The 27,197-nt window shown below is 40.4% G+C and overlaps 1 protein-coding gene across 13 annotated transcripts in view; it reads left to right on the top strand.

Moving 5' to 3' along the window:
* TMEM117 (transmembrane protein 117) overlaps nt 1–27,197 on the top strand; it is a 360,911-nt gene that overhangs the window by 37,564 nt on the left and 296,150 nt on the right. For 4 of the 13 annotated variants that reach the window (XM_045032325.1, XM_045032335.1, XM_045032344.1 and 1 more), the window contains one exon: nt 19,656–19,788. In XM_045032325.1, coding sequence (XP_044888260.1) covers nt 19,656–19,788 — 133 coding nt within the window. Of the gene's footprint in view, nt 1–9,153; nt 9,181–12,522; nt 12,587–19,655; nt 19,789–24,805; nt 24,850–27,197 lie in introns of those variants that run through there. The other 9 variants (XM_045032405.1, XM_045032387.1, XM_045032448.1 and 6 more) reach the window with 5 other exon arrangements.

Genomic DNA, 27,197 nt, shown 5'->3' on the forward strand with positions numbered 1-27,197 from the left:
CTGCACAGCACATTGTGATCCATACCATGTAGGTTGTTTTGTGGGCTTATGAATTATTACAGTGTTTAATTAACTATTAAGAACATCTGGGCATTTTATTAGGCACCATATCCTCAGAATTAATGCAAACAGTGACCTAAGAGAACACAGTATTGCAACATATATTGTAATCAGTGAAAATGTTGACTTTGCCTCTTAATTATTCAGTTTATTGTTCTCTTATTGCAGCAAAATGGAATAGTTTTATTTTACTGTATTTGTATGTGTCAAACTGAAATGGGGAATATTATAATAAACCATTTTAGGACCATGTGTTTCCAAATGAAAATATGACTAGGTAAATATAAGCAGATGTCACAGTGCCTTTTAACTTTCGTTTTGTAGGGAAACATTAATTTTAATCAGGACAACATTAGCATTAGCTCTGCATGGTTGAGTAAATACGTTTTTAAAAAAGTGCTATTAACTGATTATAACCTCATTTATCAAGAGGAGAGAGAACTTCTAGAAGTGTTGTCAGCCATAGAGGACTATACACTGTTGGATGATACAGAGATGGAGCATGGCTAGGTGGTGGTTATAGAAGAGGGAAGGAATTTTCATAGTAATTATCAAAAACAATTAGGAGTCCTTGTGGCACCTGAGAGACAAACTGATCAAGTCAGCCGGGGAGGGTGGCAAGCCTGGGTCCTGTTCGGGTGTTGGGGGCTTACATGGCAATACGGTAGAAGGGAGAAGGCCTCCTTTTTTTACACAGAGACAGGAATCCCCTCATGGCATATCAATTGATTACCATGTTGAGATGGGGGATAACGAGGTTGGGGATGCCAGCCCATGAATTTGGTTCCTACTCATTCAGAATAGGGGCGGCTATGGCAGCTGCGCAGATAGGTATGGAAGCAGAGGCTATTCTGGTAATCAGGCGCTGGCAATCTACTGCATACCAAACATATGTAAGATCGCAAGTGGAAAATCAACATTAATCAGTTGGGTTCTCATTTCAGATATGGGACAGCCGGCTATACACATGAGGATGTGGATCTGTGGGCACAGCATTGTGTTTTGGGTGCATAGGCACACATCCAGGTTGCCTGAGGGCTCCCAGCTGGGATTCAGTGGCGAAGCATTACTCAGTTGGCATGCATGGAGGGCCATGTTATGAGATCAACTGATACCGCTGTTGTATGGTGTGCAAGTACGTCAGCAGCCACCGGATATATTGGTGATACACCTGGGAGAAAATGATCTGGGAACACTTAAAGGGGTGGAGTTAATGTTTCAAAATAAGAGGAACCTGAAGCAGATCCTGGCAACTTTTCCGAGTGTTAACATTGTCTGGTCAAGCAACAAAGAATCCTGTGGCACCTTATAGACTAACAGACGTTTTGCAGCATGAGCTTTCGTGGGTGAATACCCACTTCTTCAGATGCAAGTGGTGGAAATTTCCAGGGGCAGGTTTATATATGCAAGCAAGAAGCAAGCTAGAGATAACGAGGTTAGATCAATCAGGGAGGATGGGGCCCTGTTCTAGCACGATTTCAACAGCTTCCACCCCACCATCAACCTTAGCCTGGACCAATCTACACGGGAGGTCCACTTCCTAGACACTACGGTGCAAATAATTGATGGTCACATTAACACCACCCTATACCGAAAACCTACCGACCGCTATGCCTACCTTCATGCCTCCAGCTTCCATCCCGGGCATACCACAAGAGCCATTGTCTACAGCCAAGCACTGAGGTACAACCGCATCTGCTCTAACCCCACAGACAGAGACCAACACCTACAAAAGCATTCTCAAAACTACAGTACCCGCACGAGGAAATAAGGAGACAGATCAACAGAGCCAGACGTGTACCCAGAAGCCTCCTACTGCAAGACAAACCCAAGAAAGAAACCAACAGGACTCCACTGGCCATCACATACAGTCCCCAGCTAAAACCCCTCCAGCGCATCATCAGGGATCTACAACCCATCCTGGAGAATGATCCCACACTTTCACAGGCCTTGGGTGGCCTGCCAACCTGAAGCATATTCTCTGCAACAAACCTCGATGACCTAACCAGATCAGCCACACCATCACTGGTTCATTCACCTGCACGTCAGTTTCTCCTCCCTTGGTTTTCACACCTCCCTGCTAGAACAGGGCCCCATCCTCCCTGATTGATCTAACCTCGTTATCTCTAGCTTGCTTCTTGCTTGCATATATAAACCTGCCCCTGGAAATTTCCACCACTTGCATCTGAAGAAGTGGGTATTCACCCACGAAAGCTCATGCTGCAAAACGTCTGTTAGTCTATAAGGTGCCACAGGATTCTTTGTTGCTTTTACAGATCCAGACTAACACGGCTACCCCTCTGATAATTGTCTGGTCAGATATGCTTCAGCGCAGGGTCTGGCGGGGAGCCATGAACCCTGCCAGGGTGGACAAAACCAGGAAGTATGTGAACAGGGAAGTGACCAAATTCTTGTTGCCCTTTGGGGGGACAGTAGTTTCACATCCTGGCATATTCTGTGGGGCACCACAGTTATTTCAGGAGGATGGGGTGTACCTGTCAAACTCAAGCTTGCTATGCATTTTCAATCCAACCTCACTTGAAACTTATAATAATAATACAGTCTTCAACTACTGGTTCGCTTGTGACCAGAGACTGAATTCTCAGATATTGTAAAGATTGGCATTGTAAGAAGAAACAATTGTAACCTTCTTTCTAAATCCAAAAAGTGCCTTCAAGTGCAAGGTGACGTGATTCCTTCTTTGAGTGGAGTGCTTCTTTCATGACAAAAAAAGAGCTTTCTACTTAATGTGCAATACTATTATTAACACTTCAAGCATCTAATTTGTTATCTTATTGCACAAAGTGTATCTAAATAGAAAGCCAGCTGCCCTCCTTGCATTCATCTGCACAGGCCTCAGATGGAGGGTATATAAACTAACGTAAAATATAGCTAATATTTTCTATAAAAAGCTCTCAAATGTAAGGCATCTTCCTGCTGGATGTGAGCTAGAAATTTCTCTCTTCCCAGTTGCATGAAGCTACCATTTCTAGCCCTGCAGGGCCAGAAGATATGAGACTTTACATGTGTGACATTATGCTTAGGAAAGCTGTTGCTGGTCCCATACTGAATCTTGCCCATCCAGCGTTCACTGAGGTTAACTTTTTTGAGTGCAGTATTACATTGGGGAGTGGAGATGTGCCGGTGGCAGGTCAATTTAAAGAAAAAAAAATGGCAGCTGTTTGAAGTTGTTCAGTGGGGTGATATTGGGGGAGATGGCCCAGTTTGCAAAGGGCAGGGAAAGCAATCAAAGTTACACATATTCATTCACCCCATGGCTGTGTAGTTCTTCACATGGGATCAGATTCTTGGGTCCATTCTCATGATGAGATGCACCTTACTCCGTAAATGGTGTCGGAATCTGGTCCATGAATATTACTTCTACACGTTTGGGATGTGTGTGTGTATATTTAATATTGTCAGTATTTGTCCAGTGATGCATTAGTGATGGCTTATATTATGGAACACACTGCATTGTTAACAAACTTGTCCAGTTTGTATTGGACAATCAATGGATAAAACAAACTAAAAAATATAGTTTTATTTTTTTCCTTAGAACAAAAGCACATTTAGGATTAAGAAGCATTTGGAGGAAAAGGAGGGCTCGTCTCCCCAGTTGGGTATATAACTCCTTAGGAAAGAATAGATCCAAAGATGTACCATTTCCATGTGAAATCTGGTATTTCAGTTTGCATCAGCTTAACAAGTACTTCAGATGCTTAAGTCATAGTCCTTTATTTCACTGTCTAAAATAGCTAGTGACAACATCAAAAAATCCATTAGACTAGACAAAGACAAGTATTGTTTTTGCTTGACAGAGTTGAAACGTGTACTGTGAACTGAGTTTGGCCCTGATACAACATGGAATTAATTTTATATCAAGTCATTTTCAAACTATGGAAACGAAACAATGACTGAACTGTACAAATACAAGAATAGATTATCCACAAGGCTCTTGGAAAATAATTTAATATTCTTACTGACACAGCTGCTTTAATAATTAACAAATTATTGTGTAAAAGCTGTCAAAACACCATCTCACCAAGTAGATGAATCAAAAACATGAATGGATTATGCTAGTGTAAGGTGTTCAGAAAACATGTTGGAGAACATTTGAAGCTAATTGCTCAGTGATTGATTACATGTTTCTCTGTTATAATTGTGATGGTTCATGTGTATTTTTAGTTTGGAGATTAAGTTTTGAACTTGCTTTTTTAAGCCCCTGTTGCATTAGATCTGGGATTTTCAAAGAGCCATTAGGTTTTTGAAAATCGAACTTTAAAGTCCTAGTTTAGCAACAATTCATACTCAAATGCTTTGCTGTATAGGGATGGACTTAAGCACGTATTTAAGTATCTTGCTCATTTGGGGCCCAGCATGCTCTCTTTGCAGGTAGATTTACTTTCCACTAGCAGTGTCAATGGAACTCTAGTGCAGATAAGGCATGTGTGTTTGTACCATTGCAGGACTTCAGTCCCTGAAGGATGTGAGCTTTCTGCTGGGTGTCTGTGCAGGAGTGAATTTAACCCACAATGAATAAGCTGCTGTTTAGAACCCTTTTTGGTTTGTTAGTGCTACACAGAATGTTATGCACTCTGTAGAGAGAGAGAGAGAGTTTGTGTGTGTACATGTACATGTACGTGTAACCCACACACCTCCTGGGTGTGGTGTTCTGTCCTATCTAGTGGCACCAAGACCACTTAGAGAGAGAAATTGAGTTTACTCTACCGCCCTAACAGTCAGTTGGCTTTTAGCTCATGCTGTAGAGGCTCATGCACTAAGTTCTAGAGGTCCCTGGTTCAATCCCAGCTGCTGAGGACCCGGGATCTGTCGGTGTTACATACACACATGGATTAGGATACTTAAACTGTCAATGGCATGGCCAAAAAAACCCCCAAAATCTCTGTTCTGCTTTTTCAGTGGATCCATCTGGCAATTCTTATTTCTCAGATGGCTTCTCAATATTTTTGCTTTTCCCGAGAGATTGTTGTAACCATGCTGAAAAAAAAAATTAAAAAGTGCATGAAACTGAAACTAACTGGCTCGTGAGAGACACGTGGGGATGTTTTGTGGATTGCAGTTTAATTCAGCATTCTCTGCTGGGCCACAGTGATATCCCTGACCTTCCGTGAACGGCAGCAGTGACACCCAGGCTTAGCAGGGCATTTTATCATTTGAAATCTTTGATGGAAATTCTTATGTACCAGTATAAAAATGATTGGGTCCAAGCAACTGCTAATACTGCAGATGATTTCAGAGAGTTCATAAACGGTAAATATCATGCTTATATTGTCAGAGTTTAGTTGGTAATTCAATCTGTAAAGTAATACTGCTATCATCATAACATGATATGGAATGAATGCAATAGCAAAAACAATCATTGCCACAAAAATCAACATCAGAGGTTTAGCAATTCTGTTTCTTCTCTGTTGACGCTTCTTCAGTTGTTGCAAGGCCTTAAGAGTCAACATATAGCAGGTGAATATGACTGTGGCTGGAATTAGGAATCCAAATACAACTCTGGAGACTGTGAATGGCACTACGAAGTGTAAAGGTTCTCCAATGTATTCCAGGCAAGCTACAGTGTCATTTCGTCTTTCAACTGCAAACGTATAGTAAAAATCAGGAATTGATTCAATGAAAATGAAGATCCATATTGCAACGGTACAAAATGTAGCCTTGTTTTTGTCCCACCACTTTAATGAACTGATAGGATGGACAGCACCTATGTAGCGGTCAAAGCTGATGAGTGTCAGGAAATAGATACTTCCGTAGATATTAATATTGAAGAATATTCTTTTGAACTGGCAGAATATCTGACTGGAGTATACGGCTAACTTCTGTAGATTATAGTAAACTGAAAAAGGAACCATGAGAATCCAAGTAAAGTCACACAGTGCCAGATTGAACAGAAATATAGTGCTACTAGTCCATGACTTTATGCTGTATGTATAATGTAGTATTGCAAAGATATTTCCCAGAAATCCCAATAATAAAGCAAAAAGGCAAACCATAATCAGAAAATAACAGTACCACTCCAGTTTACTATGGGTGTTGCAGAAGAAAGTAATGCATGTAGCATTCAGCATCTTTCCATGGTCTCTGCCTAAAGGGGAAAGTGAGACCAAAAGCTTTTAAAATAAAATGAAAGCATGAATTAAATCTACTGAATTTACAATTCAGAACTCTGAGTAAAATTCAGCTTGTTTTAATCAGTAAAAACAATTCAGAAACCAGAGGCTATTCTGTAATAGCTCATCTTCAGTACCTGAAAAATATATATATTTAAAAAGGATAAACCATTGCTTTATGACAGCAGCAGCTCAGGCCATCGTTATGAACCTATAGCAAAACATTCTTTCTTTTCCACCTAATAATTGTAATTAAATTTAGCCCTGAGGAGAAAATCTAGGTTTATAGCATGGGAGAGTGACAACTTATTTTTTCATAAGAGAGAGACCATGCAATAGCAACATCTTCCCTCTGCCCACCAAATGTGCCTTTACCCAGCTCTGGAGGAAAAACCCCTAAGGGTAGTAGTGTAGTTAATGCTCAATGCTCATTGTATTCTTTGGCCTTTTTGCCTTGAATGTCAGTAAATACCTTTATTGATAGTGGCATTTGTAATGTGGACAGCTGCTCAGTAGCTGGCAGTCTGAGACCTGAAACTCTGAATCCTGACAACCTGGGATGAAATCCTGACCCCACTGAAGTCAATGGCAGTCTTATCCCTAGAGCATTTGATCGGTCCCTTTTTATTTTCTGTATAATTCTAATAATAATTTAGCCCATCAACACTGAACTTGCTGGGACTAGGGAGAATGAATTTTGTCTCACTCTCCATGGAACTGTCTGCACAAAGCCCAGCTACTTTGACTTTGTCTGATAGGTGGAGGTGGCGAAGAATGGGCGGGAAAATGGTGATTTTGACCCTAACAGAGTAGCATAGTGCATAGCATTGTGTATATTTCACAAGTGTTTTATGCTGATAAAGCTTGTTGTAAATTGGAGAAAATAAGAGTGGTAGTTGTTATTAAATATTTTCCAAGTCAAGTTAACCCTGACAAGTTAAGAAGTCTCTTTTGTGGTCATATGAATGAAAGGGTTTCCTTTACTATACTGTATGATTTGGTTTCAAATATTCCTTTGATCTGAGGTTCTAGTAATAGTGCTAGAGTGAAATCATACTCTGCCTTAGCTTAGCTTGCCTTTTACATTTAAATTTTATTTTTTCTAAGAATTTTGCATTCCCAACAAATAATTAATTGACATTTGAACATTTTGCTGGCTGGGGCACAATTATGTCTAGCTGGTTATGTTTGTCACAGCTCTGTCCAATTTACTTCAGCAGCTCCCAAGGGTGGAAAGTCTACCCAAACAGAGGTGCAGAGCAGGGCAATCTATTCACCATCCACACTCCAGTGGTCAGACTCTATTTCTGCTGCTTAGGGAATATTCAGAAGCTTTTACTGAGAATAAAACACACATACAGTAATACCTTGTGTGAAAGAATATACTGCCTTCCAATGTGCTACTGATTTCCTGAAAAACATCAAGCATGAAGTTGTAGATGTGGTGGCATTTCCATCATGGGTCACAGACCTGCAAGGTAAGCAAGTACTAATATCTGCACTTTATTAGATGGAGAAACTGGGGCTCAAATTAAGAGCTTGATGCAGCAAGGTGGTAAGGGCACTTAGCCCCTTCTGGGGATATTTATCTCTAATTGGTGTAGATGGGAATTGAAGGGGCTCAAAACTGGCAGTTGAGGAACTCAACAGCTTGGGGACTGGGACCAAAATTGCTGAGCAACTTGTGGTAAAGTTCAGAAAAAACCTGGATTTCTTGACTTCCGGCTTTTGTTTGAACAAGACCATTTTGATTATGGCTCTCTGATATCTGGATATAAAATCTTACTTAGTAAACATACATTTGTAATAGGCTTGCTCATGATGGCTAAATCAAGATACCCATATTTGAAATATTAAAATAGCTATGATGCCTGTGCAATTATTATCTGTAATTATTATTTATATTACAATATTGGTCAGAGCATCAATCTGGATTAGGGCCACATGATATTATCTATTGTACAAACACTTACTAGATGGTTACTACCCCAAAAGCCTTATAGGTAGTGATGGTGCTTATTGTACCATACCATAAATTTATCAAAGATTTCTGGTGATAACAGAAACCATCTGAGAGAGAGATGTTACATGGAATTTACAGTCACATCATTTAAAATATTTCCTGTAATGTTACCTAAAACATTGGTTGCAGTCTGAGATCCATTAATTGCACAGGATGCTCTTGCCCTTCAATTTTATCCCCTTGACCCACAAACTTTTCCCCAGCTTCCCTCTGCATTTGCCTGGCTGTCTGCCCCACACCACAATAGAGTTCTTTCTTCCCACCCTAGCATCCTGTCCTTAGCCACTGAAATGGTTCTTCTTTACTGCTCTGCTAGCCAGTACCACCAGAGTAACACAATCCAGTGGATTTGATTAGGTCAATATCAGAATTTAGGACTATGATATTGCAATTGTGAGTTATGAGAATTTTGTTCCCACAGATTGCAGCATTCAAGACTGAGTCCATGTATTATTAATCCATAAATAACTCTTAACGGTGACACAAGGAAAGGAAATTGTTAGTTCAGTGACTAAAACGATGAGCGACAGAAGCATGAAAATATCCTTCTGTTGCTAGTGAGCAGTCACATATGCTGTTACTGCCTGCTCCTTCTCTCACTGAAATCAACTTGTGTTTTGCCCTTGACTTCAACAGGAACAGGATTGAACTCTGGGGGCTAAGAAATATTTTGGAGTCACTGCAAGTATTTTTTTTTCAGTTGACCAGATTCAGCCTTCGATGGAGATGGCCTGGAAGAATGAGTAGATGCAAATGACAAATCAAATCCAAAATAAAGCAAATATCTATTATTTGAAAATTGGATGGATATCAGAATACCCTGTAAGCACTTAGCAGAAGTCTGAGTCACTCCGGGGGCCACACTGACCCTTTCAGCAGTCCTGAACTGGGATGATGGAAAGGAATATAAAAGCCACTTTAACCTCCCATCCGCATGGGCTGCAAGTTTTGTACTATGTCTAAGAGGTACAGAGCAGAATCTTACTCATGCTTTGTTGGTAGTGTGCTACACTCTAAACAACATAGAAGCATTGTAGGTTTAAAAAATTTGATCCATTTTATTGGATTAATTTCCACATCTTTTCATTGGGGTGTTTTTTTTCTTTAGGATCAGAAAGAAATATGGGTTAGAACTCTGGCAGCTCCCCTCTCTTTGAATAGCTACAAGCTGTTTTAGGAGCCAAGTTGGCTTCTGTTTCTAGAAGAAATTAGGTTGCTCAATCCTTTTAATTATATAGAATAGGGCCAGATCTTCACCTGGTGTAAATTGCCTTAGCTGCATTGTGGCTTGAGGTATATTGCTTGTAACAGGTATGTTAATTCACCTCTTGGCTTGCCTCAGTGCTCTAAAATCCCCGGGCTCTGCTTTCAATTCAGCCACTATCTCTTAGGATCTACAGATCCTGGCAAGCAATGAATAGTGAGATAACTGAATCTCCTTTGGCTACTATACCTGCCTCAGCCTCTAAATTGTTGGGCTCAGTAGAGTTCAGAGTTTGTACAAAAATGATTTATTGAACTTGTGTTTTGAGCTGGGAAGACTGTATTATTACAACACTGAAATGAATCTGACCTACCCACAGTTAATTTGTGGTTACAGCTTATTCAAACAACCATTCATATGGCATCTAACATAAAATATTGGGCAAAGATTGTCTTCCATTAGACTTGGGCTAATATTTTTCCAAAAATATTCTATTGTATAAGTAATTTTATACAAAGGGGGGAGGGATAGCTCAGTGGTTTGAGCTATTAGCCTACTAAACCCAGCATTGTGAGTTCAATCCTTGAGGGGGCCACTTAGGGATCTGGGGCAAAATCAGTACTTGGTCCTGCTAGTGAAGGCAGGGGACTGGACTCAATGACCTGTTAGGATCCCTTCCAGTTCTATGAGATAGGTATATCTCCATATATTATTATTATTCCCTGGTATAACATTATTGATTTCAGTGGAGTTACACCAGGGATTAATTTGGCTCTATATTATTGAAAGATTAAATCCAACTACAATCTAGAAAGACATTACATCACATGCTATTTATGTAATTTAGTTCCTTAAGACCCAATCTCTTAGTTTATTTTCCCCTCTTCTCTGCTGTTCCTTAAAATTAATGCCATGATTTTAAGTGAATTGCTTTCTTTCTCTTTATTGACCTCTGCACTGCTGCCTGGCCATTCATGACTGTATTTGAACCTGCCTGTGCTATTTAGGTTGGATTACTAGTTTTTGTCATTGTGTTGTGATATTCCATCGGTGTCTTTTCTGTATTACTGACTGAGCACCATGTAATATATTCTCATTAGTTGCATGTGCTCTCAATACTATTCTTGTTAGTTCAAGTTCTACACAACCTTATAAAACTAATGAAAAGATATTAAGAAGAGTTTTGTTATAAATATATTATCAAACATAGTTTGCAATGTTTGTTCATTCTAACATCTTATCTTTTTGGTTATGAATCATTCGGCACAATATGTTGTTTGCAGAATTGAGTTACTGTAATAAAATGTAATGAACTGTTAAAGTTGAACATTTCAAGTTCAACTGCATTCAGCATATTATATTTTCAGGATTTATGTCTGTTAGTATGCATAGAACAATATATAATATAAAAGTATTTCTAGGATATTAAGTGAGTATATGTTGTTAAGTTTTTGTAACATTTTAGCAGATAATCCACTATATAAACTTTTTCATCAGGCAATGAAGTTATGCACCTATCTGAGAGTTAGAGTAAATCAAATCCTATATGGCAGATATAAGCGACAGTAGTTGGATATTTAAGAATTTGCCAAGATGAAGCAAACATTACTTCATTAAAGTTGCATGCATTTGTGTATGCGTGTATTAATCAGTGTGATCAGTGTGAGTGTGATAGATGTATTTCTATAAAATAGGAAAAAGGAAGGCACTTTAAAATAATAGAAATGGAAGGAGTATTTAGCAAATCTTTCCCTTACCTTGTCTGAAAATGCTGAAATTATCTGTGATACAGGATTCTGTGTTCCAAACCATGTTTTGTCTTTCCATTAACCTGGAGCCTTTTCAAAGTACAATACTATTTTGCAAATATTGTTAATAATCTGTGGATTTAGTAATATTCCATATACTGTGATTACTCTTCAGAGAGCAGTTGTCAAACTGCATAAGAGAGATGTCTTTTACCATTAGGCTCCTCCTTTCAGTAAGGGAGGATACATTTCTATTACCATATTTTTTTCTGCATCCACCCAGTTTTACCATGAAAAAAAGACAGGTCTCATTTTAAATCTCAGAAACAGATAAAACCTTGAAAATATGCTTCAGTTGTTGTATGTGATGTGTTAGGATAGAAGAGTTGCTCCTTGCTGTGCTTTTTGGAATGGAATGATTCCATCAGTTTGCCTTTGGGCAGTGGACATGCAGTCTGATCACAAGCCTTTAGAAGGTATCATGAAGAAGCCACTGCTGATTGCACCCAAGTCACTACAACACATATTATTCAGTCTCCAGTGTTATGAGGTGAGGATAAGTTACTGACAAGAAAATCAATACTGGTTGCATATACACTGAGCAGGGCATACCTTCCAGATTACAACATGGATGGCTCTCCAGAACAGATTGTCTATCACCAGGCTGCAGAAACTTCTCCTCGCTAGTGAGAAGTTCCAGGTAATCCAATTAAAGCACCGAACAGGATGGGGTGCTACGATCAGTAGCACCCCCTCCTGCACCCAAACTCCCTCCCTCTTAGTTAACTAGAATTTTTCACTTACCAGCAGCCTGCATTCCCCCAGTATGATGGATAGCAAAGCTTTTACTGTAGTAGGCCGGCACAGGGGCTGATGGGCTGGAGAACCAAGATTCTGCTTCCTGTGAGAAGTCACCATGGTCCAGCAGAAGAACAATGGGCTGTACACATAAGTAGTTAAGAGAATGTCAACCTAGGTGGGCAGCTCACTACAGTAAAGCCAAGAACCTGATCCCACTGTGACGTTGCACTCCATAATGTTTTATGGAAATATGCTTATGAGTATGAATGATGTAGTAACTGGAATATGCTTTAGGCAAAAGGTCTCTTGTAAGGTATCATTACAAAGCTTATAATCTACTGAGTGTGTTCATCCTTTTCTTATGCATGTATCATTCTTGTATCTGAAGCTACAAATATGAAGTAAACTCTGAGGGCCTATTGTAATTATGCAAAGTGTGGGCCATTAATGGCGGTTTAGAATCTTGATGGCTCCCATTCACTAGGACAATTGGTTATAAATGGTTTATTTACCTGCAAGCCTTCCTGTGTCTGTGTGAGCCAGCCCAGGAAGAATGGAGGCTAGGGTCTCACAGGACACATGATCATGTCACAGGATACTTGAATCCATCTTAAATCTGGTACTTTTCTATTTAGAAGGAGGGGTGGGGGCCCAGAGAGACAAAAAGATTCCCACCTTGAGTCAAAGCTATAAAAGGGGGTGGAACGGAACAAAAGGGGCTTCCAGTCATGAAAACACCCCTAGTTTCCACGTAAGATGTCTGCTGGGACTAACAAGGACTGTACCAGGGGAAAGATTTGGCCCAGACTGAGAAGGAGTCTAGTCCATGAAAGAAGCTTATTGGAACATCTCAGAGGGTGAGATTTTACCTGTAATCAGTTTCTTAATGTATTAGGCTTAGACTTGCGTGTTTTTACTTTATTTTGTTTGGTGACTTACTTTGTTCTGTCCGTTATTACTTGAAACCACTTAAATCCTACTTTTTATGCTTAATAAAATCACTTTTGTTTATTAATGAACCCAGAGTAAGTGATTAATACCTGGGGGGAGCAAACAGCTGTGCATATCTCTCTATCAGAGTAATAGAGTTTGAGTTTACACTGTATTTATGGACAATTTATGATTTTACCCTGTATGTGCTTTATGCAGAGTAAAATGGATTTATTTGGGGTTTGGATCCCATTGGGAACTGGAAAAGCAGCAAAGAATCCTGTGGCACCTTATAGACTAACAGACGTTTTGGAGCATGAGCTTTCGTGGGTGAATACCCACTTCGTCGGATGGGAACTGGGTGTCTGGGTGCTGGAGATATGTGACCTGCTGAGCAGTTTTTGGTTAAAGTCTGCAGCTTTGGGGGCATGGACCAGACTTGGGTCTGTGTTGCAGCAGACTAGCGTTGCAGCAGTGCTAAGCTGGCAGGGAAAACAGGCTCAGAGGTAATTCCAGCACGTCAGGTGACTGTCCCAAGGGGGGGGTCTCTGTGACTGAACCCGTCACACCCGCTACACACAGATGAGCAGGTCTGGGTCCAGCCAGCCAGACAGACAAAACAATAGCAAAAGGCAACACAGTGGATACGGGTCCTATGAGATAGCTACAGAATCAGAACAGTGGTAGAGACTACATTGAGGAGAACTGTTGAGTAGCAGCAGACAGCCAGAACACCCAGACATACTGGGCTAAGGCTAGGACTGGGTGGTCTTAGAAAGGCCTTCAGCCATCAGCTACCCTGATGTAGCAGAGTCTGAAGAAACGAGGTATATGAATAAGCCAGCCAACAAACTGAAGACAGCAATAGGGTGGAAGCAAGTCCCCCACCAACAGCTGCAATGTACAAGAAGTGGGAGACTGGTTCAAAGACCAGCCCACTTTAAAGACTGAGGTCTAACAGACTGCTATGTGCTGGTGGTAAAGACCATGTCCCTGAGTTGGTGTATCGCAGGGGTCGGCAACCTTTCAGAAGGGGTGTGCCGAGTCTTCATTTATTCACTGTAATTTAAGGATTCGTGTGCCAGTAATACATTTTAACATTTTTAGAAGGTCTCTTTCTATAAGTCTATAATGTATAACTAAACGATTGTTGTATGTAAAGAAAATAAGGTTTTTAAAATGTTTAAGAAGCTTCATTTAAAATTAAATTAAAATGCAGAGCCCTCCGGACCAGTGGCCAGGACCCGGGTAGTGTGAGTGCCCCTGAAAATCAGCTTGTGTGCTGCCTTTGAAACGCGTGCCATAGGTTGCCTACCCCTGGTCTATCTAGTAATCTCTGGCCCCAGCAAGTCAGCAAATGCTGGCACAAAAGAAACAACAACAACAGTTAAAAGGAAAGATGTCACAACCTGCCTGGAAGATGAAAGAGGTACACAGACTGCAGGAACGAATAGTTTGGTAGAGGCAGCAAGAAGTCAGTCTGTTTGCACAGTGCTTGAATTCTAGCTGCAGTTGCAGCATCTCTGTTAATAAAGAGCCAGTTTAGTTTTAGAAACGTGGAATGCTCAAATGTTATTACCCTGGACATTTGTCTGTCAGTTAATGTCATTGATATATAAAATATTATCAAGAATATTTGTTTTCATCCATGGAACTCTTTTTATACAGGAAGTATTGTTATCTCGATTTTTACAACTAGGGAAACTGAACTAATACTACTGCTCCCCATAGATAAACTATATATTCTTAGTCCTGGATTTACTTCACCTTCCCAAGCCCAGACCACAGGATCAGGTTTTCCTTGCAACACGCTGATAACAAAAATATTTTTTTAGAAACTAAGAGTAGTGTCTTGTACACAAAATCTTAAAGAGGTAATCACATAAAGGCCCCTTATGCCTTTTATAAAGAGCAGTGGTGCTGATCTATAAGGACCAATACCCTTCCTTAACTTTTGAAAGTTTAGCTTCATTCACATTCACCAGTTTACATTTAGGTGCAGGGTCTGGTAAATGTGGACAGTGTCTACAGAAAATATACACTAATTAGAAATGAGCTGTTCAAATCTAACCTAACTGGTCAATTTCATATTTCACTGCTTTTTCAAAATTCATAGATTCTAGGACTGGAAGGGACCTCGAGAGGTCATCGAGTCCAGTCCCCTGCCCTCATGGCAGGACCAAATACTGTCTAGACCATCCCTGATAGACATTTATCTACCTACTCTTAAATATCTCCAGAGATGGAGCTTCCACAACCTCCCTAGGCAATTTATTCCAGTGTTTAACCACCCTGACAGTTAGGAACTTTTCCTAATGTCCAACCGAAACCTCCCTTGCTGCAGTTTAAGCCCATTGCTTCTTGTTCTATCCTTAGAGGCTAAGATGAACAAGTTTTCTCCCTCCTCCTTATGACACCCTTTTAGATACCTGAAAACTGCTGTCATGTCCCCTCTCAGTCTTCTCTTTTCCAAACTAAACAAACCCAATTCTTTCAGCCTTCCTTCATAGGTCATGTTCTCTAGACCTTTAATCATTCTTGTTGCTCGTCTCTGGACCCTCTCCAATTTCTCCACATCTTTCTTGAAATGCGGTGCCCAGAACTGGACACAATACTCCAGTTGAGGCCTAACCAGCATAGAGTAGAGCGGAAGAATGACTTCTCGTGTCTTGCTCACAACACACCTGTTAATGCATCCCAGAATCACATTTGCTTTTTTTGCAACAGCATCACACTGTTGACTCATATTTAGCTTGTGGTCCACTATAACCCTTAGATCCCTTTCTGCCGTACTCCTTCCTAGACAGTCTCTTCCCATTTTGTATGTGTGAAACTGATTTTTCCTTCCTAAATGGAGCACTTTGCATTTGTCTTTGTTAAACTTCATCCTGCTGTGGTCCATCAAATTGCTGTGCAGAAGTGAAATTGAGCCAGAGTTTCACATTGATTACTTGCATTTATCATTTCCCAGCGATCCTCAAGTTCTGCTTCTGGGCTTTACCCTTATTACAAACTGCTTGTGAGACTATTTGTATATGTTGTGAAAAATCATGGCAAACATTTCACATACTGAACCCTCCAGAGGGCTGCCTCTGCAGAAGGGACCCTGGTAATCCGGGGATATACTGATGTGCTTTGAGACAAGATGATGATTCTGTGCGAACTAAAAAGGCAGCAAATCACCTGTTAGGTGGATGAATAAAATGCTTCGTGCCAAATTCTGCCTAGTCTTATACCCTTGCTATCCCAGTGAAATCAATATTGGATTGCACAGGATGTGTGTTATGGCCTTTGGTATCACAAAAATTTAGCAAAAATTGACTCTTTCGACTTCAAATATTTGATAAGGGAAAAGGCTCCCATTAGACAGATGAGAGAGAATAGGATGAATGAATCAATGGGCTTTCTCCAATGGTTGAAATGAATCATAATGGTCACTAAACCTTCCCAGCTCCCCCGCAAAAATACCGGTAATCTATTGCACTGAGTTTCATATTTAGCCTGTCAAGTTTGAAGATACAATATTGGAAATGTGTGGGTAAAGTACTAAGCATTTTCAGTGAATAAATGGTGAGAAAATGTTTAAGATTTTAGCTGATGACCCTTTAGCATTGCTGCCTACAGCAATGGGCTGTATATCACCACCTGTCATATTTAATCAGACAATCACCTTGCCTGGTATTTAGCAACAAATCTCTTATGTTTCTCATATGTTGCTTCATCAGTAAAAATTCCTTCCAGGTAGTCAGATTATTAGTGGGATGTTAAATGTAATATGCTGATCTAAGCCCTTAAAAATCAAATCTGTGATATTTTCTTTCTGTTTTTGCTGGGCCTCAGACCCTGAATGCAAAATAATTCTAAACCTTCCCACTTTCACCCACCCACTCTTTCTTTGATCTTTAATCGCTGCAAATTTGAAGGGACCCTGGTAATCCGGGGATATACTGATGTGCTTTGAGACAAGATGATGATTCTGTGCGAACTAAAAAGGCAGCAAATCACCTATTAGGTGGATGAATAAAATGCTTCGTGCCAAATTCTGCCTAGTCTTATACCCTTGCTATCCCAGTGAAATCAATATTGGATTGCACAGGATGTGTGTTATGGCCTTTGGTATCACAAAAATTTAGCAGAAGCTAGGAGTCATTACAGCTAAGTGTAAACTATAGAACTGGGGTATGTCATTATATTGCAGAAAGACTGTTGTGCATATGACAGTAAAGCCAATCCTACTCCAAATAAACTTGTAATATTATATTCATGAAATGATAAGAACATTAACATGAAAATAATCGCAGCTCAGATACTCCAGAGAACATTTAGTCCTCTGAGATGCAGTGACAACTTCTGGCTAGGAAATGAAAAATGATTATTTTGTTAGTAGCACTGCATGCTCTGCTTTGCAATGTGATTATTTACTATTTCTACTACATTAGCACTTCGGGCATGTCTACACTGCATCTGGGAGCTAGCTTCTCAGCTGGGGTCCATAGACTCGTGTTAGCAGGGCTCTAACACTAGCTGTGTGGATGTAACTCTGACATTGCAGCTGTGGCTGGAGCTCAGACTCTCAAGTTTTCCCACGCCCACAGGCTTCAGAGCCCAAGCTGCAATATCTATGATGCTATCTTCAGAGGGCTAGCGTGAGCCTTGATAAAACAAGTCTGTGGATCTGGACTGGTAGGCTCGCTCCTAGGTGTAGAGGAAGTATTGTTATTCCCATTTTACAGGTGGGGAACTGAGGCACAGAGAAAGTAAACAGTTTGACCAAGGTCAAACAGGAAGTCAGTGGAACAATAAGAAACTGAACCCAGCTGCCCTGAGACCGAGTGCACAGCCTTAACCACCAGATCTTTCTGCGAGGTTGTCCCATCTCAGCCATTAAGCAGGGTTGAGCCCGGTCAGTACTGGAATGTGAGCCCTCCAGTGTCTTGCCACAGTAGTGGTTTTGAGTAGCTCAAACCATCTGAAAATCTCCTACATTGGCATTCCATGGATATTGAACAGGATGCATGGCAACCTGCCGAACTCTACAAGAAAGGGGAAATTGCCCAGCACAATTGTCTTGGATCTTTCTGAGAAAAGGTTACAGAACAACTGCAGTAAACCAAACCCTCTGACCCAGGCAGTAATGTTTGGTAAACACCTGTGGTAATAAAGGATCCCATGGTACATTTTGAAGACTAGGTGTGGCCTCGCTGCAACTGGTCAGAAAATCAACATCTAAATGAAATTTCAAAAAGAAGTTGGGGAGTGGGGGGGAGGATTATGTGAATATTTTTGGTTATTTGTTGTTTTTGGCCAGCTGTAGGCTAGGCCACATTCTAATTTAGGAGTTCCCAATCTAAGGGTTCAGTCTAAGGTGCTGAGCATTGTAGGCCTGATTCAGTATAGCACTTAAGCATATGCTTAGGTTTAAATCAATGGGATTGCTCATCTGCTTAAAGTTAAGCATGTGCTTAAGTCCTTTGCTAGATAAGGACCAGAGTACTCAGGACTTTGCAGGATCAAGCCCTAACTTTGGAAATACCCGTTCAGTTGTATAATTCCCCTTCTAAACAAACACCCTCATACTCCTTGAACTGGAGTCCTGCTGCCCCTGACTCAGAAGGACAGCAGTGTTTCCACTTCCAATCACTGCTTTTCAGTGTACATATTATTTGTAAGACATTTTTGGGGAACAGTTAAAGTAAAAGATGCTTAGACAATTTAAAACATTTTAGTGGAGAAAAAGGTGATAGATGCTGAGAAAGATGTGGATCAAATATTAACTGGTAGTGTGTGTTTGATTATTGTTTATTTTACTTCTTGCAAAAAGAAAACTTGTGTGTTTTCATTGCATTTATGAACCAGATACGCTAAACAGATTTTAAGCTTGGTTATATTCCTGTTATAGAGCAAACCAACCTTCTTTTGCTTCAGTATGGTATTTACATCATTTTTTTCATTTTTTTTTAATGTTTTCTGTTTTGCATTTTGGCTTTTCCTGAGCACAGTTTGCCATTTCTCCTCTCTGCTTGCAAAATGGTTTGTTATTGTTTCTTATGAATTTTAGCACCTCTGTGAGATCAAATAATAAGACTAAGGAGTTCTATCAGTGCCACAGAGTGTGGATATCGTCTGCAAGCCCTTTCATGGGGAATTTGAGAAGTGTGAACACAGAACTCTAAGGCACATCTTTTGCAAAAGTATATCCTATAAAACAGTTAACCTGCAGCATAGCACAGTACAAAAAAAGTGACTCTTGCCCTGAGTTTTAAGTTGGCTTTTAGATTAATTCCAGAGACATTTTCCCCCTTGTATAGTAATTAGTCTTAATTGAATTAATGTGGTATTCTCCTTGAACAAACTAGGGCTGAGATCCTACAGTTTGAACCACTAGTACAGACCCTTGCTCAGCCCATGGGGTTCCTTATAGATACAGGGGTCCACACTAGTGTATCAGATTGTAAGTTGGGTGGACATCAGTTTATGGAGCGCATACCCAAATACCTTATAATATTGCAGGAATATTCTCCAGCTATGCTGAGTGCAAGAAAAGGCTGAAAATGGTATAGAAACTGTAAATTCCTGAAAAAAATTATAGAACCCCATAGGATCCCATGGGGCTGAGATCCTACAGAAAATTATAGAAAATCAAGTTATTGTATTTCATAAGTACAGTTTAGCAAACTGTTTTGCTCTTGCTATAAAGTAGAGGTACATTTGTATTCTGGATAAAATAGAACTGATTTCTCATAATATTCACACCACAGGTCAGTTACTCCGGCTAAAGATGTTTCGAGAGGATCATGGATCTTGGATGACAATGTTCTTCAGCACCATTCTCTTCCTTTTCATTTTTTCTCACATTTACAACCTGTGCCTCCTTATGGCAGGGAATATGAGGTAGGCCATGGGTTTTATTTTCTCTGTCTTCTATTGGTGTATATATTCTCTCTAGAATTTATTTTATAGCGTGCTCCTGTATAATTACCAGTTTACTATAATGAAAACTCATTAGCATTTGAAATCTACCTTTTTCACACCTCTGTTTTTCTGAATTTAGGCATGATGGTAATTTAGCAGCTTGACTGACTAAGAGGTTTGATGATCAGTGATGAGTAGTATTAAGCTAATTAGTTCACAATTATAAAAATGTGACCTCAGCTATTAATTAAGCCAACTTACTAATGATTCTTGTATCTACTGCTTATAGTTTGTTCACAGGAAAAACTACATTAAACTGAAGTTAAGGTGAGCATGTATCAGTAATTTAAGGGTAGAAACATTACAGGGACATTGTAATTATCCCAGTACAAAGCATTACAACCCAGGAAATTCAGATGATCAAATGGGTGAATATCTTGTCTACTTAGCAAGCCGAAAAAGATACTATTAAAGAATGTGATGATGTGTTGTTTAATGGACTGAAATGCATTAAGGAAATATAAATGTGATATATTATAGGTCCCAATGTGCTGCCAAAAATATTTGCAGCATGTGAAGTCCCATTACCAACATAAGATAAAATAAAAGCTGTACTTGACTAGATGATAAAACAACTGGGCTAATAATGTGGTTACTATAATAACACCAAACATTATGAAGTTGTATTGTTCCAATAGATACGAATAAGGGCATCAAATGCAATTACTATCCTAGGAGAGCAAGTGTCCATGTGGTCAGAAAACCATCAAGGCTCTGAGATGCTAGTTACTGATAGATGCCCAATATAAGCAAGGTAGGATAATCCTCCCAGCTCATGAGGTTTAGGTCTTACATGTCGATCCTGCATTTGTGTCTGTTATTGACTGTCATTTTGTTATTATTATGCTTTATTTGCATTTGATTTTCCAAAAAATAGAAGATATAACTAGCTCTTGGAGTCAGTGAATACTGGGCCCTGCCAGGTGACAGCATTAAGATTTTGTAACCTTGACTCATATTCGGAAATGAAGTTAATTCACTCTTGCCAGTACTTCTGTGCCTTGCCTTTATTACACTCTCCCTTGTTTTGTTTGCATACTGCCATCTGTGCTGAAACGTCCGTGTGATAGTCAAAGCCCATGTGCACACAGACAGACACGATCTATGATTGATTGATACATGCTATTTTATAAAATCTTCTTATGGAATATGAAATAAAGTCTCTTCATCCTTGGTATTTATGCCAGTCTGATATCTGAAAAAAATTATTATGAGAAATTGACTATGCTATGCCTGGTGAATCATTTGGACTCAACAAGTGCTCTGAAGGTTTATTGGAATGTGCTTGATGCATTTCTAGCATTGGGACAGTAGGCAAGAATGTAAACAAACAGTCAAAATCTCACTCTTCAACTCTGTGACTTTGATGTAAAATAATATCACTTCCTCCCACATCATATATGTGTCTGCTATACTTATCCTGCAAAATTCTTCCATTCAGAAGCAAACGTTTCAACTGTAGATAGTGTATTCAGACAAAATAGAGCTTGAATTGGTTCTCTCAGAGTACAGGTAATGAGTGCAGTATGCATTGATTCTCAGAAAAAAACCACCAGTTGGGTTTGGGAGACTCATCAACAAAAGAGAGAATGCCAGAGCCTACTGTTTAACTCTGTCTTACAGTGACATTTTAGAGAGTGGATTTCCTCTAATTTTAGTGAATGTAATGTTTATGAAAGCTGCTTGCTGTATACAAAGGAGTTAAAGCATGGACAACACACTTTGCTACACTGCCTTACTAGTGCAGCCCAATCCTACACTGGAGGAACTGGCATTGACGATAAAGGGGTAAGTCAGTATCCATGGTCACGCAGTCTGTAGTCTCTGCACAGATTGCTGACATGCATACTTATTGTGATGTGGATTCCTGAACATTAAATACTTCAAAATAAAAGCATTTACAATAATAAAATCATCCTTCCAAAACAAGGGCTGAGAACAGGGCTTTTTTTAGGGGTGGGCAAGCAGTGTGGTCACCTTGAGTGTCAACTTCTTGGAACGTTTGCCACCCTACTGGCAAAAGCTGGCTGAGAGAGCCTTAAAACTCCAACCCCCCAAGACTGAGTGGGAAAAGATCAACTCTTCTTGTGCATGTGTGCACATCACTTTGTCCCTCTACCAGCTAGCTTTGTGTGATGGCAGGGGACTGAAGCTGACAAGTTTCTTCATCTCTGAATACTGGATCTTGTCAATGAAAAGTCCCTAGTGGCTCACAGAATGGAGATATTGGGAGAGTGATGAATGTTGCCAGATGCATGTCTGCGCTGGTGAACACAACAAAAACAATGTCCTGTTGGGGGTTGGAGTGGGTAGGTTTGGAGTGAGTGAGTGAGTCCCAAGACAGTAGATAGAGCTTTAACATTATTTCAAGACTCATCTTGGAGTATGTGATAGGTTTGTGTTTATTGATGACACATGTTTTTTTAAGTGCTCTTTCAATGAGTGTTTTATGTTTGTCAAACCCAAGAATGTTTCATTAGTGTCCCTTTAAAAGTAAAAGTTTAGGAATTGTGCTTTACTGGGCACTGAAAATAGGTAGCCAGTTTGTTGGTGGCTGAATACACATTGTGCAGCCAAAGGTTGCTTGGAGAGTATGAGCAGCTAGATCAAAATCTTTGTGATTAGCCATGTGGACTGTGACAGAGTGGGGCTAGATCTCTACTGTATTGGGAACACCATCTTGCCCATGAATGTAATTTCTTGTTAGGGGCTCCACTTTGTATTGCAACCTCCATTGTAGATTAGGGCATCCATTTTTTGGCAGTAGGGGCTTGACACCTAGTTGAATGACTGTCTGTCTGAGACTTGGCACAGAGCAATGTAATGCTATCAGGTCTGATTGTCTCTCAGTTATCAGCCCAACTGCATGAACAATGAACTCTCTCAGCCTGGGTATATGGTCCAATGAGGTCAGAGACTACATTTAAGAGGGGAATTCTCTCTCTGAAGGGAGTGTGTGTAGCAGATCATAGCTACCATGCAGGAAGTCTGGGCTAAGGAGGTAGAAAATCAGAAGAGCTGCTTATCCTATAGAGTATCAGAGGGGTAGCCATGTTAGTCTGGATCTGTAAAAGCAGCAAAGAGTCCTGTGGCACCTTGTAGACTAACAGACGTTTTGGAGCATGAGCTTTCGTGGGTGAATACCCACTTCGTCAGATGCATCCGACGAAGTGGGTATTCACCCACGAAAGCTCATGCTCCAAAACGTCTGTTAGTCTACAAGGTGCCACAGGACTCTTTGCTGCTTATCCTATAGAGGCTCACCAAAAACAGGACACAAAGGGGGGTGATTTCAAGATTGTTTGTTATTTTCCAAATATCTGTAACTCTCTAATGCTGTTGAAGAGTAAAATGCCTGTGGTTAAGAAATTCCTTTTCTAAACCTGAGTTCCTTGCCTGCCTGCCATCTTGTCTCTGAAGGGCTGGAATGCTCCTCTGGGTGGTCTAAGGCAGCTGGACTGAAGGATCTTACTGCCCAAGAAGGGTGCTAGACACATGGTATCTGGGAATATGCCTGAGAGACCCAGAGCTACAAACTGTGACCAGTCACCACTGGAGCAGGTCGAGAATTTTCTACAAAACAATGTTTTTAAAATGCCAATTAGTTGAAACAAAAACGTTGTGGAAATTATTCACTTTTGATGGAAGGCTTCTCAGAACTAGAGGCAGGGAGAGGGGTAAGATAGAGCGGCCCTGGAATAGCTAGGTGGCTAGGGCACTTGCCTGGAATGTGGGAAACCCCTCTTTAAGATCCTACTCTGCCTGATTCAAAGTAAGGACAGGAACGTGAACCTTGGTCTGCCATGTTCTAGATAAGTGCTCTTCATCTCTTTTCTGTTGGAGCTGTTCCTCATTGTATAAATATGCTTTCAGTAAGAGACACTGACTAGCCTCGTGGTTAAGGAACTCACGTAGGATAGTCAAGTCCCTGTGACTACCCACATCCCAAGAGAATTCCCTAACTCCTGGGGTGGGTCTCTCTGCTTTTTATGAAGCATTTCTAAAGGTCACACTTCCGTTCTAACGTGGAACTGAAAAAATGTTTGAAGTTGTGAAAATGTTCACAGGACAAGAAAACTATTTCCCACCCAGCCCTTGTCACTCTTCAGACCCTGATGAGATGTGGTTCCTAGCAGGTGGGTTCACTCACAACAGACTGGTGTCCGTCCAGAGAGAGGGACGGGGGCAGGTTGTGACAGTGACCTTCATAACACTGAGTTGGCATGTAAGTTAAGGCAGCTGAGAGTGGCTTATGCACAGATGATGCTAGAGGTTTTATTTCAGGAAGTTCTTCCTTTTTAACACTAGAGTCTAAAACTGATTAAAGAAAAACTGAAGAGCGCTAGCCTGAGTGGTAATAAAGGCTGAGATTTTCAAAGGATCCTAAGGCAGTTATTTCACCAAACTTCCCTAGAATTCAATGGGATTTGTATGCATAAAGCCCCTTTGAAAATCTTGGCCAGAGAGCTTTGCCTAGGATCTGCCTGCTTGAGAGTCTGCCCTGCTCCTTCTGCCGTATTGCCAGGAGTGAGGCAATAGTGAAAAGGGTGCTTTTGAGCAGTAATTCTCAGTTTTTACATAGCACTTTTCATCCTTAGGTCTCAGAGCACTTTCCAAAACACAGTGTATATCAGTATCCTCATTTCACAGGTGGGGGTGCTGAGTCACAGAGATGAGTGACTTGCTCAAGGTCACATGGTAGGTAGAACCTCTCCTGACTACCAAGCCACTGCCCTGTGTTTTAGGCCCAAATATTTAGCCACCTTCATACTGTTTTAATCTACTGTGGCCTTCCGTGGTCTAAATTCTATTATCTTGTACTCAAGTCTACTAGTGCTGGCCCTCTGTCAAAAGTCCTGCCTAGCTCTTGATGTCACTCAGGCATCTCTAGAAGATTATTGGCTCCACGATGTCATAATGCAGACAGGACTTCCAGCAGCTGCCAGGGTGGGTGGACAGCATGTCTCTGACAGGACAAAGGTAAAGATGCTATTATTTTTAAAGCAATAGTTGGTCTTTTGCTCTTATGCAGTATTGGTTAGCTGAGACTATTCACATTTTTACAAACCTCATCACTGATTCTGATGCAAGAAAGGAACTGATAAATGAGAAAAAGGCTGTGTTAATTTAAAACTTAATTTGAAACATATGAAAGAGGGGGGAAGTCCTTCTTAGCCAAGTGGAAAAGAACAAATTGTGAGGGTGAGAGAAAATGGTATAAAACCACTGTATTGTAATCACACAGCATTTGATGTTTGTAAATGTGTTCTGGGAAGAGCCACATGATGGCAGCAAAAGTCATGTTTTAAAAATAAATATGATGGGTGTGAGTTAAGAGCAGCAGGATTTTTTTTTGACTGAAAACTATTTTTTATTCTGGATTTTTTGGTGTCAAAATCTCAAACTGAATTTCTTTCCTTTTCAATCTGTTTAGATTCATTTCAACAAAGACATTTTTATTCTTGAACTATCTTTCATATTACTTGCTCTCACTGGACTATAGACCACCCAATTATACTATTGTATGGAAAGATACTATAAATTCATAAGATTAATTGAAGTTTGTTTCAAATGGGACACTTTAAAATGGAACATTGGCCTCCTGTTTAAAGAAAAAAAAAATCTATGGATGTGGTCAGCTATATCATTATTCAATAGTAAAAAGTAATTTAAAGCTGTAGCCACAACACACTCTCTCTGGTTGTTGATTATGACCTTCTGCAGTGAATAATATGGTTGTCACTATTGTCTCATGTGAGTGCTGGATCTCTCAACAGTTTTTGAAGCGCTTTCTATATATAGTCTTTCACCGTGATTCAGTTGTTTTTATATAGTTTGAGATTAACATTTCTTGGTACTCCTGTGTCTTTGTTTTAATGTAGCATGTTTCAAGCATGTGCTTAGTCCTATTGAAGTCAAGAGGTGAAACTTGGGCCCACTGAAGTCAATGTCAAAACTCCCATTGACTTTAACAGAGCCAAGATTTCACCCAATGACTGTGCTAAATCCACAAAGGCCCTGAAGCCTTTAAGTCCTGTTTTTAGGCACCACTGCATTCCACCAAACTCCTGCTCAGCTGCTGTCTAACCCTGCAAGTGCCTAAAGTTGATTGGCCCCTAAGTTTTTGCCATAAAAGTTGCCTAGGTGCCTTCGTTTCTGCCTCTAAGTATGTGTGCTGCTGCCTCACTTCAGACACGTAGGTGTCTGTCTCCTGCCTAAACCCCAGAACAATCCATGAACCAGAGGAAGATAGGTGTTTCTCTGCCTAAGTCACCTGTGGAGGGCCAGTTTGGTATGTGCTTAGGGGCCACCTAACGTGTGTGTGTGTGTGTGTGTGTGTGTGTGTGTGTGTGTGTGTGTGTGTGTGTGTGTGTGTGTGTGTGTGTGTGTGTGTGTGTGTGTGTGTGTGTGTGTGTGTGTGTGTGTGTGTGTGTGTGTGTGTGTGTGTGTCCTTTAGCCCAGTGGTTAAGGGCACTCCCCCAGGATCCTAGATTAAGTCCTCCATTTGCCTAAAAAGGAGAGGGAGTTGAACAGTCTCCTATCTCACAAGAGAATGCTCTAACCACTAGGCTCTGGAAGGTTTCCCTCTTTAATTAAATATTAATTGGCCAAAAAGAGTAGGAATTACACTATAGGCTAGTGGTTAGGGCATTCACCTGAGAAGTGGTAGAACCCTGTTCAACTCCTCTATCATCAGTCAGTGAGGGAGACTTGAACCAGGGGTTTCCTATATCCCAGATGAGAATTCTAACCACTAGGCTAAAGATTATAAGGGCAATAGTGCTGCTCTTACTCCTGCTTCCCTTCCCCAAGCTGTTGTGTGGTGTTCAACCACCTCTGATCAGGCCCTGCAGGTGATTTAGGTGGCTGAGTGCCGGTCTTCCTGGTTCATGAATCACAAGCAGAGCTAGACACCTTCTTGCAGCAAGGATTTAGGGACTGAACTCAGATGACCAGGGCTTAGGATGCATCGCTCTTGTTGGCATCTCCCATTAGCTACCATAGGCGACTCCCCACCTAGTATGCTGGGTTTGTGGATCTCTTTCCAAGGCACCTCTCTCCCCTGCATACATCGTATACAAGCCTCAACTCCTAACTCAGGCTGTGTGATCTCAATGCGTTCCTGTGATTTTTCTAAATTTTTCTAAATTTTAGGCACTGTGAAGCACAGTGCCACAACATCCAAGTCCCTTTTGTAGATCTGGGCCTTCGGGCCTAATTAAAACAAATCTCCAGTTGATGAAAACAAATACTGACATTCTTATTTATCACCAAAACAAAAACAGGAAACAAGTTACATATTTAAGAACTACAATAGTAAATATCCC

This window comes from Mauremys mutica, chromosome 1, assembly GCF_020497125.1.
Source record: "Mauremys mutica isolate MM-2020 ecotype Southern chromosome 1, ASM2049712v1, whole genome shotgun sequence".
NCBI classification, from domain to species: Eukaryota; Metazoa; Chordata; order Testudines; family Geoemydidae; genus Mauremys; species Mauremys mutica.